General features: G+C 35.2%; 1 protein-coding gene across 1 annotated transcript in view; it reads left to right on the top strand.

Annotated features, from left to right (window-relative positions):
* MDGA2 (MAM domain containing glycosylphosphatidylinositol anchor 2) overlaps window positions 1-17,725 on the top strand; it is an 873,366-nt gene that overhangs the window by 573,976 nt on the left and 281,665 nt on the right. Inside the window, exon 5 of the mRNA XM_056133738.1 lies at window positions 14,834-14,966. Coding sequence (XP_055989713.1) covers window positions 14,834-14,966 — 133 coding nt within the window. The remainder of the gene's footprint in view (window positions 1-14,833; window positions 14,967-17,725) is intronic.

Below are 17,725 nucleotides of genomic sequence, written 5' to 3' on the forward strand. Positions count from 1 at the left end.
TGTACCAAAGTTTCTTTAACCAGTCATCTATTCTCCGGCACGTATTTCCAGATTCTGGATATTGTGAATAGTGCTGCAATGAATGTACAGGTGCAGATATCATTTCTACTGTGCTTTTTTGCACCCTCAGGATATATTCCAAAAAGTGGTATTTCTGGGTCAAATGGTAGTTCAGTTTCTAGTTTTTTGAGAAATAGCCATATTGTTTTCCAAAAAAGCTGATCCAGTGAGCATTCCCACCAACAATGGAGAGTTCCTTTCTCCCTACATCCACGCCAACACCAGCTACTTTTGTTTTTTGGGATGTGTGCTGGTCTCTGTATTGTGAGATGATATCTCATTGTTGTTTTGATCTGCATCTCCCTAATGATTAATGGTGGAGAACATTTTTTCATGTGTCTTTTGACCATCCAAATATCTTATTTGAGAACGTTTCTGTTCATTTCATTGCCCAATTTTCTGATGGAATTGGATATTTTCTTCTTGTAGAATTCAACTAATACCTTGTATATCATTGATATTAATCCTTTATCAGAAGAGTATTGGGTGAATATCCTTTCCCATTCCATAGGTTATCTTTGTGTCCTGGTCACTGTTTCTTTTGAGGTATAGAAGCTTCTTAGTTTGACATAGTCCCATTTGTTTATCTTTGCTTCTCTATAAGGATACCAGTGACATTCTTCAGAGAAATTGATCAAACACTCCTGAAATTCATATGAAAAAACAAGTCAAGTTCCCCCACAAATAGCTAAAGAAATTCTTGTGGGGGGTGTCGTCGGGGGGGGGAGATGGGAGACATTACCTTTCCCAACTTCAAATTGCACTACAAGGTGATAATAATTAAGACAGCATGGTATGGAACAAAGACAGATCTGCGACCAATAGAATAGGGTTGAATATCCTTACACACACCACACACTTTCATATCTCTGATGATCTAATATTTGATAATGGAGTAATATATATATATATATATATATATATATATATATATATATATAAAGTGGAGCAAGAAAAGCTGCTTTGACAAATGATGCTGGCAAAACTGGACAGCTACATGCAAAAAAAAAATGGGCTCAGACCTCTACCTAACACCATGCACAAAAGACAGATCAAAATGTATTAAAGACCTCAACATCAGACCAGAATCTGTAAGACACATTGAAGAAAAAGTCGGCAAAACCCTCCACAACATTGAAGGTAAAGATAGCTTCAAAGTTGAAACAGCACTGACCAAGAAGTGGCAACTTAGAAAGTTTTTTTTGATGACTAGAATGGAATTAGATCTAAGTCTGAGAAAAGTATTTAAATTTAAAGGAGTATTTGGAGAAATTTCCAAAATAATTGTGAGCATACATAAATAAAAACAAATATAATATAGATACTAATATAGACAAAGATTTTATTCTCAATTAGGAACTTTAAGTTCTAATGCATTTACTGGGAAGAAGTAGATCTAAGTTTTAAGTATTCTAAATATCATACTTTAAAAATGTAAGGAATAATAGAAGTTTCATAACCAATTTCTTTAATAAGAATATTTTTAGGGTTTTGGTTTTTTTTTGGGGGGGGAGGGATGTCACACCCGGCAATACTCAGGGCTCTGCACTCAGGAATTACTCTTGGTGTTATTTGGGAGACCATATGGCATATCGGATACCAGGGATTGAATCCAGGTTGGCCGTGTGCAAGACAAAGGCCTACGTGCTGTACTATACTTTGCTATTGAAATGTATAGTATAATTGTGGCTCGCCAAAGCATGATTCTCTGAAATCAGTTTTCACATATGTATTACTATCGATTCTGTCTTAAAGTTTTTTAATCTGATGTGTTCTTGACTTAGGCAACTATGATATCAGAATACATATCCTAAAATTCACATTGGAACAAGAAATAATTTAAAACTTGTTTGCTATATATGCACATAATGTATTATTATTAAGCATTTTGTCAGTCAGATTTCTAGGAAAATTCTAGTTTTACCATAATAGGTCATTTTGACTTCCTCATAGATGAAATTTTATCAGTGTTTTTTTCTTTATGCAAACACATTGTAATTTGACACTGTCTATAGAATATTTTATCTCCTCCATAATTCAATATTATGCTTTAATGTTAACATTTTCAGATGACCTTGGTAATAATTCAAACATGTAAATCTGACCAAACATGGCAATTAATTTAACAGGATGATTCAAACATGTGAACATTAACAAATCTTTTTCCTGTTTCAACCTACCTAGTAGCTTCCCACTATTTAGAATAAAACATTGTGGCCTACATGATCTTATTTAACTTTTCTCTACCTTGCTCTCTTATTTGATGTAACATACTTCGTGTAAAGTTGTGCTTTCTCATGAAAACCTTGTCAAGCCTCTTGACAAGTTTTTTTGGGGGTGAAGGGGAAGGCAGGGCTAGAGTTCATTGTTAACTCCATGTACATATATAGAATACCGTTTATTGATAATGTGAAAGAATTTACTCCACACTAGGGACACTTCACAAGAGAACATACGTCTCTGAGAGATCATCTGAGGTAATATCTCTTCCAGTTTTTCCTTTTCAGTACCCTAGTTTTGCTCTATTTTTACTCATGACTTTTAAACTTTCAGACCAGATTATTTGTATATATATAACATAAATTCACTGATTATAGAGACAGTCTTTCATACCACTAATAGTGACTGTGTTAAAAGTTTTTCAGTAAACATGTATTAAAATTTGAAGCAATGCACTCATGGAGAAATCTTGATTTCCAACTATGAAGTAGTTAAAATTGACTCCTAAGTTTTTAGTAACCCCAAGCCTCTTTAATCACTAGAGTAATATAATTAGTGAAATATAATTGAGAATATTATAATTAGATCTATTTAAAGTATTTAATTTAAGGGGCCAGAGAGATAGTACATCAGGTAAGGCATTTGCTTTTTCTGCCCTGGGTTTTAACCCGGCACCACATGTTGTACCCCAGGCCTTGTCAGGACTGGTTCCTGAGGACAGAGCCCGGAGTAAACCCTGAGCAAAACCTGGTGTGGCCCAATTTCCTATCCCAAAATAAAAGGAAGAATTTTATTAGAACTTTTGGTGATTGTCTAGTTACAATTTTCCAGTTAAAATTGTAATGATTATATATCATTTGATATGAATTTTTATATGTAAATCAGCTTGATTTCCTCTTGATTTAATGGAACTTAGTGTCTAACTATACTTGCAAATCTATTTTATAATTATTTTTGTAAATTTTAAAGCTATATGATTAATGTTTTTATATTTATAATTTGTCTTTCTGTTGAGTTTTCTGGATATATTACATTCCTGTTATATTTTTATGGTAGACTGTCGTAAAGAAATTTGCCTCTTTACCTTAATCAGTTAGCGATGATATCTGCTTTATTTGTCATTAATCTGATTACATGTTTGTTATTTTTTTTGAAGGGGTGGGAGGGGAATTGATCAAAGTGATAAATATCACTTTATCCAAATGTTGCATCTTTATGCATATAACCAACTAACTCATAACTAGTGTTTAAGTTTTATTACTAATTTCATGCAGTGGCATAAAAATTAGTTTTATTACTTTTAATTCTGTGAACTTAATTTTACTCTCTGAAGAGAAAATTTATGAGAAAATTTTATTTTTATACTATTCGAGTCTCTGTGTATTATTTTACCATTCAATTTGGTAAGGATCAGATGTCTAATATATCGAATGCATCGTCTTTTTATAAAGCAATTTAAAGCATTTTATGTATCACATAATTTTATGTGATAAAGAAATAAATTTAAATTTTATAAATTATACATTTGCTATTATTTAGAACTCTTATAAAATGTTCATGAATCAACTTGCATATTGTAATTGCACCATCTAATTTTGACTGAACATATTTACATCAATTACATAATTAGTTATAATTAGAAAAATTAGCTTAATTAGACAATTAGACAATAATCAACTAAAATTCCCTTTTAAAAACCTTGGAAATTCATATGTAAAAAATTTTCTCAACATTACAGAGTATTAAAGTTATTTGACAAAATAAAAGTAGCAGGTGATGTTTAAAAAAACTAATTCATTATCATGTATATAAACATGAAAAATATGAAGAATGCATACATATATCAAAAGAATTTTGTTTTGCTCTTCTACATTTAAAAATATATTCTAGAATGTTGGGGCTTTATGTTGAGAGGAAACTTGTTAGCTTACATGCTTTGATCATTTTGGGTGTAGTAATTGAGTATGTTTCAAATTCTTTTTCAAATTTGCAGTGATTTTCTATATGTCTTCAACTGATTTCATCTTTATTATCTTTTCTGACTTTTTTACATGCTACATAAAATAATCTTATATACTAACAAATATAGCACAGCAATAGGGCGTGTGCCTTGCATGCAGCCTGCCCAGCTGAGCCAGGTTCGATTCCTCCATCCCTCTCAGAGAGCCTGGCAAGCTACCGAGAGTATCTCGCCTGCATGGCAAAGCCTGGCAAACTCCCCATGAGGTGTTCGATATGCCAAACAAGTAACAACAAGTCTCACGATGGAGACGTTACTGGGCCTACTCGAGCAAATCCATGAACAACGGGAGGACTGTGACCATGACCGTGACATGTGTTCACATATTTTAGTGTCTCTTTCCTAGTGAGATATGTCTTCTCTTATCCAAGCGCTCCAGTCTCAGTAAAGATAACCTTAGGAAATTGTCAATTCAGAATTTTACAATTAAAGTTTTGTTTGTGTTTTCCTTTCCTTCTAAAATACTAATTTTGATATTCTGCCATAAAATAGCTATGATATAATACCTGCAATCATAAATAAAATACCTTTATTAGGTTTAATTTGTTGCTCTTCAAATATGGGAACCAAATTATGTGTAATTTTTTTTCTCGAACCTTAAAATTTTCAATATAGCTACTCAGCTAATAATTTGTCCTTTTTGATAATATAAACATTTGTGGCATCCCTGACAGGCAAATCTTATGTATACAAAATATTTCAAAAATGCATCCATTGCAAAAGTGACCTTTGTATTTTAATGTCATTTGTTGCCATAGTAATAAAGATTAGATTTATCAGATTTATTATATTATTGACTTATTCATTAGATTTAGGCTAAGATTTATATGATTGCTTTATTTATTTTACTAAGGCTTACCTTTCATTTATAATCTCTTATTTATAACTGACCGGTTTTTCTGCACATAGTCTCAATAATCTTGATATACCTATATTTTAGGCTATCCTAGCATCACCATTTTGTATTCCTAAATTCTTTGACAGTCAATCTAGTTTAAAAATATTTAAGGAAAATGTATGCACAAGAACACAATGGCTCTATTCCACCTTGCTAGCAATCTATACCCAGTTGATGTCATGCATTAAAATGGTTAGATATGATTTAAGTTAAAATATATAAAAGAAAACATAATAATACGGTATTAAAAACACTGTCCTCCTGTTGTTCATCGATTTGTCCAAGCGGACCCAGTAACGTCTCCATTGTGAGACTTCTTGTTACAGTGTTTGGCATATTGAATACTCTCAGTAGCTTGCCAGGCTCTCCGAGAGGGGTGGAGGAATCGAACCTGGCTCGACCGGGTTGGCTGTATGCAAGGCAAACGCCCTACCACTGTGCTATCACTCCAGCCCAATATGGTATAAATTATAGAAAATATGCTATATGAAAATATGTAAGCGTATGTGTAAATATTGCTAATAATAAGTAGGCAAAAATAGTAAGAATTATTAAAAGATGTAAAAAATGTTTTTAGAGACAATTACAGAGATAAGAGCTTTTGGTTTAAAAACTCTTAAAGTAATGGGTGTCTAGTATTGTTCAAAATCATTAAACAGATATCTGCTGTTTAGTGGAGCAGTTAGTTATGGTAGATGGGAACTATCTTTTTAAATATTTTACAAAGAGATAAGGCAAGGTAAAAAATAAATTGCATAACACACTAAGCACAGAATATTGTTAAAAGAAATCAAAACATTTTCTCATAGCCCACCTAATTCAGTTTAATCCACTTACTGAAGTTTTCCATTATTCCTTGATAATTATTGCTCTGTACTCAGGTCACATTGATTTTCTAGTCCATTCCTCCAGAATATTAAGTTTACTTTTAAGTCAACTATTTCTTTCTATATCTGTCATGTTCTATCAAACATATGAAATATTCTCTTAGTTATTTAATTTTTAACAGAAATATATCCTCTTCAGAGATTCCTCCAAGAATATCCTATCTAAAGTCATTCACCATATTTCCAACTCTAGCACGTTATCCTATTTGATTAACTTGATAGCATTTAATATTCAACTGCTATCTTTGTTTATATAATTATTGGTTTTGACATATAAAGTATCTGTCTAGCTCTATTCTCAGCATTTGGAAAATATTTGGCGTAGAATATTTATTATATGTGTATTTGTTCATTGAAGTAAGGATACAGTTAATGTTATATACAGTTTGTATTGAACTATTATGTAGAAATATAAACATACAGAAGATATAAACATTTGTCTTCTCTTTATTTTGTTTTACTTTATTTTGAGGCCACCCTCAGCAGTGCCCAAGACTTTACTCCTGGCTCTCCACTCAGATGTCACTCCTGGCAGGGCTTGTAGGACCATATGGGATGACAGGCAAAAGCCCTAACCCACTGTACTATTTCTCTAGTCTTAAGCATTCTCAATGAGTTATTGCATAGATGATAGCCTTCTTAGTTATATAGAGACCAAGAGTTTTTACCAGATTATCTGTTTTTTATTGTTGTTGTTGTTTGTTTGTTTTTTGTGGTTTCTTTGGATGGGGCTGGTTAGGCTTAGACCCGTTTATGTTCAGGACTCTGTTTAGGAATCAATATTAACAGTGCTCAGGAGACTATATGTGGTACCATGGATTAAACTGGGGTGGCTGCATGCAAGAAAAGTACCTTAACTCCTGTACTATCTTTGTTTGCAACTCCCTTTGATTATTAATGTAACAAATTTTGTCCAAAAGACTGACATTTTATCTAAAATACAGAGAAAACAGTGAGGATGACCAAAATTATAGCAATATAAGCAAAAGAAGAATGCTTAGTGAGAAAAAAAATGAATCTGAACTTCATAGATTTTGTTTTAAATATTTGAAATGTTTTTGATAATATATTATGAACTCATAAAGATATTATGGATTGAATACCAAAAATTTAGTACATTCTGTTGATCAGCAAATACTATAAAACAAATAATAATTATTATGAAAGACTGCTAGGTGAAACTGACTTAATAAGAATAAAGATTTTGTGTGCGGAATAAGGACTAGGTAATATTTATTGATTGAATATTTATGAAGTAGAAACTTATATTTTTATTAAGTAAAGAAGTATGTAAGGGTTGTTTAGCATAAAATAGCACTACGTAGGCCTGTCCAATGGAAAAATTCAGAATGATTAAAATGAAGGAGAGATTGAATTCTTTGTATAGGTCACCTGAAGTAAAGAAAAATAATTAAATTAGTATTTGTTTAATCAATGGGTGATGGGTATCTGAAACACAGAACACACTGGCAGAATAGAAAAGAAAGGTCACTTTTGAAAGGGGATTTGCCAAATGAATCAAAAGCACTTGATTCAACTGACTGTGGAATAAGGACAAACAGTGAAGAGTGAATGATGAGCTGAGTTCTGAATCTGGATTATTGGGGAGAATGATGGTAACTATATTTGTTCTCCCCATGATCCAGACTCAGAATTAAATGTAAACATGATTTTGTCTTTTCTTATAGCTGAGTAATATTCCACTGTGTATATATACCAAACATGATTCTGTCCTTACTTATAGCTGAGAGAATTACATTATGTCTATATTCCATAGTCTCTTTATCCAGTCATCTGCTCTTGAATTCTAATGTTGGTTCAAGATTTTAACTATTGCGAATAATGCTACAATGAATGAAGAAGAGCTAATGCCTTTTCAAAATTATGTATTTGTGCTCTTGGATTTGAGATCAAGAGGTGAATTTGCTAGATTGATAGCACAGCGGTAGGGCATTTGCCTTGCACGCAGCCAGCCGGGCCCAGCCGGGTTTGATTCCTCCATCCCTCTCGGAGAGCCCGGCAAGCTACCGAGAGTATCTCGCCCGCACGGCAGAGCCTGGCAAGCTACCCGTGATGTATTCGATATGCCAAACACAGTAACAACAAAAAAGCCTCCAATGGGGACGTTACTGGGCCCACTCGAGCAAATCGATGAACAACGAGAGGACAGTGACATGTAAACTCAGTTATTATAATTTTTTTTGTAAATTGTCTCGTTATTTTCCAGAGGCTGAACCATTAGCATTTACACCAGCAATGCATGAAGTCTCCCTTTTCCCCACAGTCACGCCAAAATGGTATTTGATCAAAACTGTGTCTCTTCTATGATTAGTTCTATGCCAGGAGGTAGGGACATATTGCTCAATGAAAAGATAATTACTGCCCCCGAGGTACTCACTGAAGTTTAGCATAAAATAAATTCATTACAAAAATAAATGGAAAATTATACTTTTGATAACCCAAGTTCGACTCCTCCGCACCTCTTGGAGAGCCTGGCAAGCTTCCGAGAGTGTCTCGCATGCACGGCAAAGCCTGGGAAGCTACCCATGACGTATTCAGTATGCCAAACACAGTAACAACAAGTCTCACAATGGAGACGTTACTGGGCCTGCTCTAGCAAATTGATGAACAACAGGAGGACAGTGACAGTGATACTTTTGATGGAAAAGAGATGAAAACAAATTTTATTAAATTAGATTTCTACACTGAAAAGTCAGGAAAGGTTTGCCTGTGTAAGTGAGAAGCAATGGGATCTAAAAAATTAGATTACATTTGGGTACACACGTTGCCTGAGCCCGTGTGCTGCTTGTGCCCATGTGGCCAAGCACTTGTGGCACTCAAGCATATGTGGCTCCTACATCTCCCCTCTTGAGATGTGTACTTCATGCTTTCATATCTAATACTGGAAAGTGTGTAGGGAGAAGCCTTCTCAGCCTTTGGAGAAGCCCAGGTTCTCTCTTGAGTATGTTATTCTACTCTCTAATTTCCCCCTCTCTCCTCCCCCTCCTGAAATCCTCCAAATAAAATCTGTTTTAATTAAAAAAAATAAGATGACATTTATTTGTATCAGAGACATGCAGAACCATATTTGTGTAAAAGGTATGTGATAGGAAGAAGCTGGACGTCTTAAAGATACTAAACTATATTGGACTGAACGGATATGCAGAGAAAACTGATTATAAAGGGATTCCAATCATGGTAATAACTATTGTGTTATGTTATTAATTTTTCAATTTCAGTTTTTATTTGTGACTTTTAATTACAGTTATTCATGATTGCCTTGCAGGCATATAATGTTCCAAAACCAGTATCTTCCCTTCACTAATGTACCAATGTACCCACTTACCTTCCCACTCATTTCCTGCACTTGTGGCAGGCAGTACTTTTCCTATTACACATATTATTCATAACACAATAACAAATTTTGCATGTCACATTACCATCTTTCTGTGCCCACTTCATTTCTAGAGTGACTCCTCTCCACCATCATCTAAGTGTTTCCTTTCTTGTCCTACTTTGCCACCACATACACCCCCAGTGTCAAGCTTCCCAGTGAAGACCTGTACTCATATAATTTGCTTCTGTTGTTTTGGGGCATTTGATATTCCCCTAATATGCTTCTTTATATCCTGCATATGAGAGAGACCATCCTGTGTCTCTCCTCTGACTAACTTCATTCTTCCTGATACTATCCAAATCTATCCATACAGCAGCAAATTGCATGACTTCATCTTTACTTACAGTCAAGTAGTATTCCATTGTGTATAAGTACCATGGTTTCTTTATCCAGTCACCTGTTTCGTGGCACTTGGATTTTCTCAGATATGGGCTATTGTGAATAGTGCTGCAATGAACATATGAGCACAAATATATTTTCTGGATTGTGTTTTTGGACCCTTCAGTAGTATTCTAAGGAGTAAAAATGTGGGATCGTTTGGAAGTCCAATTTCTAGTTTTTTGAGGGGTGTTCATAATGTTTTCCAATAAAGTTAGAGCAGTTGATATGCCCCAACAGTAAAGAGGGTTTACTTTTCACCTCCCACATGCCGGCACTGGTTGTTGTTGTTTTTGGTGGGTGCCATTCTTTGTGGTGTGATATCTCATTATTGTTTTGTTTGGCATTTCCTTGATGATTAGTGATGTGGAGCATTTTTTCATATGCCTTGTGGCCACTTGAATGTTTTCTCTGAGAAAATTTCATTTAATTCCCTCCCTTATTTTTTGATGGGTTGGATGGTTTTTTTTCCTTATAATACTCTACCAGAGCTCAAAGTGTTTTTTTTAAGGAACAATTTCAACTAATCTAGTTGATTCAAATAAAGAAATTGATCATATTGTGTGTTAAGTATCAAGGTTATAATATAGTTTATTGCATTTGCTTTCATTCTTAATCTATACTAAGGATGATCAAGAATTTCACAGCTGAATGTTGGGTTAGAACAAAATAATGATAAATTTAAATAAATCTAAATTAGAAGATTCATTGTGATTGATGGCATTTAAAAGCTAAAGAATCAAAGAGGGAGCTACTGAATATCTAAGCAAAGAGTATAACTAAAAGTCTAATATTCCTATTCTTAAAGAAGTAAGAGTAGCTTTAAAGGAATGAAAATCAATTGAGGATATGTTGAGTTTTAGATGTCTCTGAGGCATCAAAATGGACATATAAAAGTAAAAATTATGTATAAATAAAATTTAAAGGATAATTGTCAGATTTGGATATGATTAAGGTGAGTCCAGAAAAATAATGCTTAAAACAGAAATTTATCAACAAGGTTAGTATAACTTAAAATAATTTTGTAAAATTGTATTAATTGTGGAACAAAGAGAACTCCAGAAATACTAAGTAAACATTCAGGGGAGAAAGATAAATCAAAGGAATCTAATTAGTAATTTATACAGGGGTAGGATAAATAATATGTATCATCTCATTTAGAAGTATCAAAGTCTGGAAAGGTATAGTACAGGGGTTATAAGGTATGCTGCTCAGTGCCCATATGTCCTCTGGCATCCCCAGTGCCATATGTCCTCTGGCATCTCCAAATAGAACCCTGGAAGTGCCCATGGACATCACCAGGTGTATTCCTGTCATTTCATGGCCGGAGCAGTACTATAACCCAGTGCCATCACATTGAACTGCAGGCCTGGCAAGAAGGGACCCACGAACCTCCTGAGCACCGTTTTGGCCACCATGCCTCATACATGTACACAACCAAATTCATTACCAAATGGTTCTAGTATAATTTCTTTCAGTTGATCTAAATAAGCACACTTTTACTAAGGCTCTGTATATAATTAAATGAGAATTCTAATACACCAAGATTATTTTATAAAATACAGCACAAATGCTGGCCGACTTTGACCGTGAGTGTGGAAAGGTAGGACTACAGCTGAATCTTACGAAGACAATGTTTATGAGAAACAGCCTCGTTCCTGACGCCCCATTCGCTCTCAATGGAACGACCATCTCCGAATGCAACAGCTATGTGTACCTAGGTCGAGAGGTCAACATGAGAAATGACCTGGCACCCGAGCTGCGCAGGAGGAAGAGAGCGGCTTGGAACGCCTTCAAGAACGTCGAAGAAATAGCTAAGAGGACGAAGAACCTCCGGCTCCGGGCACATCTCTTTGATTCCACTGTTCTTCCTGCATTAACATATGCCTCAGAGACCTGGGCCCTACGCAAACAAGATGAGAATGCTATTCAGGTCTCCCAAAGAAGAATAGAAAGAGCTATGCTTGGAATATCACGTTTCACTCAAATGAGAGAAAGAATCCGGAGTTCTGACATCCGTCGACGATCAAGGATCAGGGACGCTGTCTCATTTGCCAAGGTGTCGAAAATCAGATGGGCTGGTCACGTAATGAGATTTAAAGACGACCGTTGGACTAGAGCTGTTACTGATTGGATTCCACGGGATGTCAAGAGACCGCGTGGCCGCCCACCTACCAGATGGTCAGACTTCTTCCTGAAGATCATGAACGATCGGTTTGAGGCCCTTCATGTTCCCGGAGCGAACAGATGCCATTGGGCTACACTAGCACGCGACAGGGACAAATGGAGACGTTACTGGTGCCCGCTCGAGCAAATCGACGACTAAAGGGAAGTTAAGTGATTAAGTGATTTTATAAACAAAGGTTGAGAAACATATGCAGATTTCTCTCTTTGGATGGATAATATTTACATTTTTTGTATATAAAATATGTCAGGCTTTTATTGAAGGATTTTTTTAATTTAATTTTTATTTATTTATTTATTTATTGAATCACCGTGGGAAAGGTTACAAAGCTTTCAGGTTTAGGTCTCAGTCATGCAAATATCAAACACATTTCCCTTTACCAATACTTATATTTTACCATGAAGAACCCCAATAAAACCCCACCCCCCACCCCTCCCAGTCCCTGTGGGGCAGATGAATTCTAGTTAACACTCTATCTCCTTTGATTAGGTTCATTGTTTCAATAAAAGATTCACCACTATTATTTAGAGTTTACCCCCCCCCCCCAAATCAGACATGCTGAAAAAGCATTGTGAAGTGATTTGCTTTCTACAGCTGGGTTCAAGAATTAAATGTTGGTTTTGGATTTCTGCTATTTTACTTATTGACCCTGGAAGTATTTCTACTGAAAGTCAGATAGTTAAGAAATTGGTTTCTGTGCCCTGGAGTCGTGGCCGTGCTGGAGCGCCGCTAGTGGGGGACAACTGGTCGCCTCGGTAGGGCGTGAAGGGCGGACCGAAACACCCCCTTTCCCATGAGGTTTTAGTCGCCCCCGCTCCCCCGGCTCATACCTGCTGTCCACAAGGCTCCCATGCGGCCGTCATCTTTCTTTCCAGAGAGGAGAAGGCGACTGGGGCAACACCCTTTCCCCTCTGGACAGACATGATGGCCTGGATTAACGCATAGTCCTTTCACTTTTCTGCTCCAAGCTGCTGGGTTCTGCATTAAGTCCTTGTGCTTCTGAGGCCATGGCCGTGCTGGAGAGCCGCTCATGGGGGGCAACTGGTGACCTCGGTAGGGCGTGAAGGACAGACCAGAACGCCCCCCTTCCAATGAGGTTTTAGTCGCCCCCACACCCCCGGCTCATGCCTACTGTCCACAAGGCTCCCATGTGGCCGCCATCTTTCTTTCCAGAGAGGAGAGGGCGTGAAGAATTTTTAAAAACAAAATTTTGTTGTTTATCCCACTGAGAACATTCAATAACTATGGCTGACTTAAGACTGAATTTTAACAGTGCAAAAAAGGAATATAGCCAAAGTATGTGAGTTTCAAAAAGTGTGGGTGCTTGATGCATGCGTCCCATGGTTAAGAGCCTTCTCCTCATCTTGGTCATCCACTGCCACCACTGGACACGGGAAGGAGGGAACAGGGCTGCCAAGCTAGTTGCTGATCAATTGTCATTTATTCCAATCTCTGTCCTATTCTTGCACGCAGCCAACCGAGGTTCAATTTCAGAATTCTGTATGGTCTTCTGCAATGCTAGGAGTAATTTCTGAGCAGACAGTTAGTAATAACCCCTGATCAGTGTCAGATATGACCCAACGCCCTCCCCCAGATGAATTATTTGGGGGGCTGAATTTGAGGGTCCAGAGAGATAGTAAAAGAGATAAAGCACTTGCCTTACACGTGGTCTGCCTGGATTTGATCCCCAGCACTCCATATGATCCCCCAAGCCCCACCAGGAGTGATTTCTGAGTACAGAGCCAGGAGAACCACCCCCTCCCCCCCTCCCCCCGAGCATTGCTGGGTGTCCTCTCCTCCTGCCTGTTTCTCATTGGGGTATTGTTTTACCATTTACAAAATTAAGCTATTTTTGAGGGAATTATTGTGGGAAGATGTGTTAATGACTTTAGAAGATAAAGAAATTCAAGGACACTTAACTGGTAAATGGATTGGAAGAGTTTTTTGTTTTGTTTTGTTTTTTCCTTTTTAATTACTTATTCTGATCATTCTGCTCTTTGGACAATTTGGGTGTCCAAAGTGTAAATGGCCTTTGCCTATTCATCAGTGTTTCTAAGGTGTTTTTGACCATTTGCCTAATGTAGTCAAATTTGCCATCTGAATACTTAATTCAGATTTAGATATATCATCTATCATTATCCCATATGCAAAAAATATGTTTATACATTTGATTATTTATCACTAGTTGACTTTGTTAAATTTATTCTACGAACACTGTTTTTATTTAGTGGCTTTTCATCAGAATCATTTTATATCATAACTTTTAATGTAGAAGTCTGCATCAATTGCTCTGTTTGTTAAATAAACTCTGTTAAGTACATCATTCTGATATTTGTGTGATAATTTGCATAACTCGTACCAGAAATAGATTTTTTTTCTCCACAGGAAGCCAGTTTTCAAAGAAAATGCTGTGAATTTTCATTGTCATATGTAAAGTTTTGTTTCCATGCTTATTTTAAATGCAGTGGGGGTTTCTTTTAATTATTACTTTTTTTTCAATTGTCTGAAATTTTTATAACTTTGCTTTCTCTGAAGCTGGGCAAGACCTTGAATCATTTCATCTTGTTCTCACAAGTGCTGTATGGATGCACAGGATCACCACAGACCCAAACACACTGGAATCTTGCACTATTATTTTTTTAATGTTCATACATTTTACTTAAAATGTAAAAGACAATCTGCCACAGTCTTATACATAATACAATTTAATACAAAATTTTGTGATTGTTCTTTTAGGTTATTCAAAGTTATCATTGACATTTTCTAATAACCATTTCTATATTTTCAGGGGGAAACAAAGATCTTAAAACTGAAGAATCTCCGACCTCAGGACTATGCTAATTATAGCTGCATTGCTTCTGTGAGGAATGTATGTAATATTCCCGATAAGATGGTGTCATTTAGACTTTCCAATAAAACAGGTATGGAGCAATCTATGTTTTATATCTGTTACCCACAGCTAATATTTAAAAGGGAATTCTTTAACTTTCCTACGGACCAAGTGCCTTCTTGAGAAGAAAGAACAAAATATTTTTTTCTCATCTGAGAAATCTGAAAAGCTTTCAGTCAATGGTCATGTACAGTATTTAATAGTTACATAATACCAAATATCATTGAAGTCATTTAAAATATATATTCATATGTATCACAAGGAGGCACATATCATGGACAAAGAAAGTTCTTAAATATACTATATCCTTCATATATAAATTTATGATTAAAATTTGCAAAAACTGTTTTGTGAACAAAGCTAATAAGTAAAATAATCTTTTTAAATCAAGAAATCTTGGTAATTTCAAGTAGTTCTTATATCAATTTTTTTCTGAAAAGGTCAAAACACTATTAATCCTGTAATTTGAGATATCCTATTTTTAGTAATATTGACCTCAAAATAACTTAATGAAAACATATTGAAATTGCTAAATTTCTTGATGGAATTATATAAGAGAACACATCCTTTATAATTATGTATAAAAGTTACCTCAATAAATCTTGAACTGGTTTTAAGAAACTTTCAAATCAGTTAATATATTTTATTTTCAACTAACTAAAATAAAATGAACCTTTAAAAATACTTTCCCTAGTAATTGAAACATTAAAAAAAATAGTTTTTGCTGTGCCTGGATATAGAGCATGGTTGTGCCACTGATTTCTGTTTGGATATTTTTATAAAGTAACTTCAAAATTTTTCAGTTTTCTAAAATATTCTCATCAAGTTATCATAAATAGTAAGTTGGTACATATAAACCACAAGGGACATAATTTGCACAGAACAAGTCAGCAAGTCCAACAGCTCGCTTGATAGTAGTTATTAAATTCACACCTTTACTGAAATATTAAAAATATGTACTCATTGATTTTAACTTTATGTTACATTTAGTTGTTAAAAAATTTAAGTTCATTCCTTTATTTACTCACCAAAAACTTACCACATTTTGTTATAAGTCAGCAGTTATAGATATTGGAATATTGGCTAAGATGTAAGTTGCTATAGGTAAGTGCTCCATTAAACATCAGATAAAAGTCATTATAGAAGTGTGTGGAGGGGGAGGATATCAGAGACAAAAACAAACGTTATCAAAGGGATACAAAAGGTTTTGTGAAAATGTGCTATAAAAAAGAAAATATTGGAGCTGGAGAGACTGTTCAGGGGTTAAGTATAGCCTTACACATGACTAACCTGAGTTTGATCCCCAGCCAAATATATTGTGCCCCAAGCACCAGGAGTGATCCCTCAGCACAGACCCAAGAGAAAGCCGTGAGCACAGTCTGGTGTGGCCCAAATAATTGCCCCCCCATAGGCCCCCACTCCACCAAAATACCCACATAGTAATATTTAATGTCAGTGGACCTAACTCATAAATGTTAATCATCTTATTTCAATTAAAAAATATATATGAGGGTTGAAGAGGTAGTGTTGCCGGTAAGGTATTTACCTGATTTGATCCCTGGCATCCCATATTCCCATAGGTTCTCTGAACACCACCAGCAGTAATTTCTGAGTAAAGAGCCAAAATGACACTTGAGCATTGTTTAGTGTAACCCCAAAACCAAAAAAAAAAAAAAACCAAGGATACTGAGAAAAAAAAGTCAGAGCTTAACATTTAAGATCTGAGTGTGGAAATTTTCTTAAAACATTTGTGATTCATTGTATATTATTATTTAGTATATTATTAGTTTTTAAAAAGTATTTATTATCCATTACTTGGTTTTCTTGATAGGTATTCCTAAGGCAGGTGAATTTTATTCTTTAACCACATACTTTCTGTCATCTGATGCATTATAAACAGACCTTTAGGAATTAAAGGATCTTCTTGGAGATATTCTGAGATTGAATTATATCAACAAAAACAAATAAACAGAACAATAAAGAGGAAATTTATGGTTTTATCATTCCCAGGTCTGACAAGCTAATATGAGACATGGAGAAAGATTAATCCAAATTTTCTTAAGATTGTCTTTTAATGAATAAATTTATGTAATATGTCTCTTCCTTCCCTTTATTGTTACTGTGACAATAGGAGTCATACATTTGGTTGTGATACATGCATACTTTGCAGTGCTTGCTGGGTTTCACAAATATGGTTGCCTATTCACATACAACTTGCAATGTGCCAGATATAGCATACTTGTGGTGTTGGAAATTACAATGGCAGTGCCTCCAGAGATTGTAGTTGGCATATTGGATGATTTTGAGGATCGAATTTATGCCTGGAATGTAGATGCTACACTGCTAGCTTCCTTCTAGGATCCTCAAGTTATTTAAATAGAATATTGGCCAACTAATCAAAACCTTTGTAAAGTTGAAAAAAATGAACACAAAATTCATTTACTGCTTTTTCTTTTAAAAGAAAAACTTTGCAAGGACTTCTTATGTTAATGCCGAAAAGAGATTACAGGTGTTCTGGTTCCTAATATCTTTAGGTGATAGGTGTTCTGATTCCTAATTTTTTTAATTATCTAGGTATCTTTATGAGTGTTGACAATTGTCAGGTCAGAAGGTGGGGGATACCTTAGTGGTACATCACATGCTTCTCCGATTTAAGGCTCTGGATTAAGTCCCTAGCATTACCAAAAGAAGATAAAAAGAAGAAGAAGAAAAAACTAGCATACAAAACATACTAGATTCCTCCTAATGAGAGCACAGAAATGCATTCAGTCTACTATTTTATTCTTCACT

The sequence above is a fragment of the Sorex fumeus genome, unplaced genomic scaffold, assembly GCF_029834395.1.
Source record: "Sorex fumeus unplaced genomic scaffold, SorFum_2.1 ptg000098l, whole genome shotgun sequence".
Taxonomy (NCBI): domain Eukaryota; kingdom Metazoa; phylum Chordata; class Mammalia; order Eulipotyphla; family Soricidae; genus Sorex; species Sorex fumeus.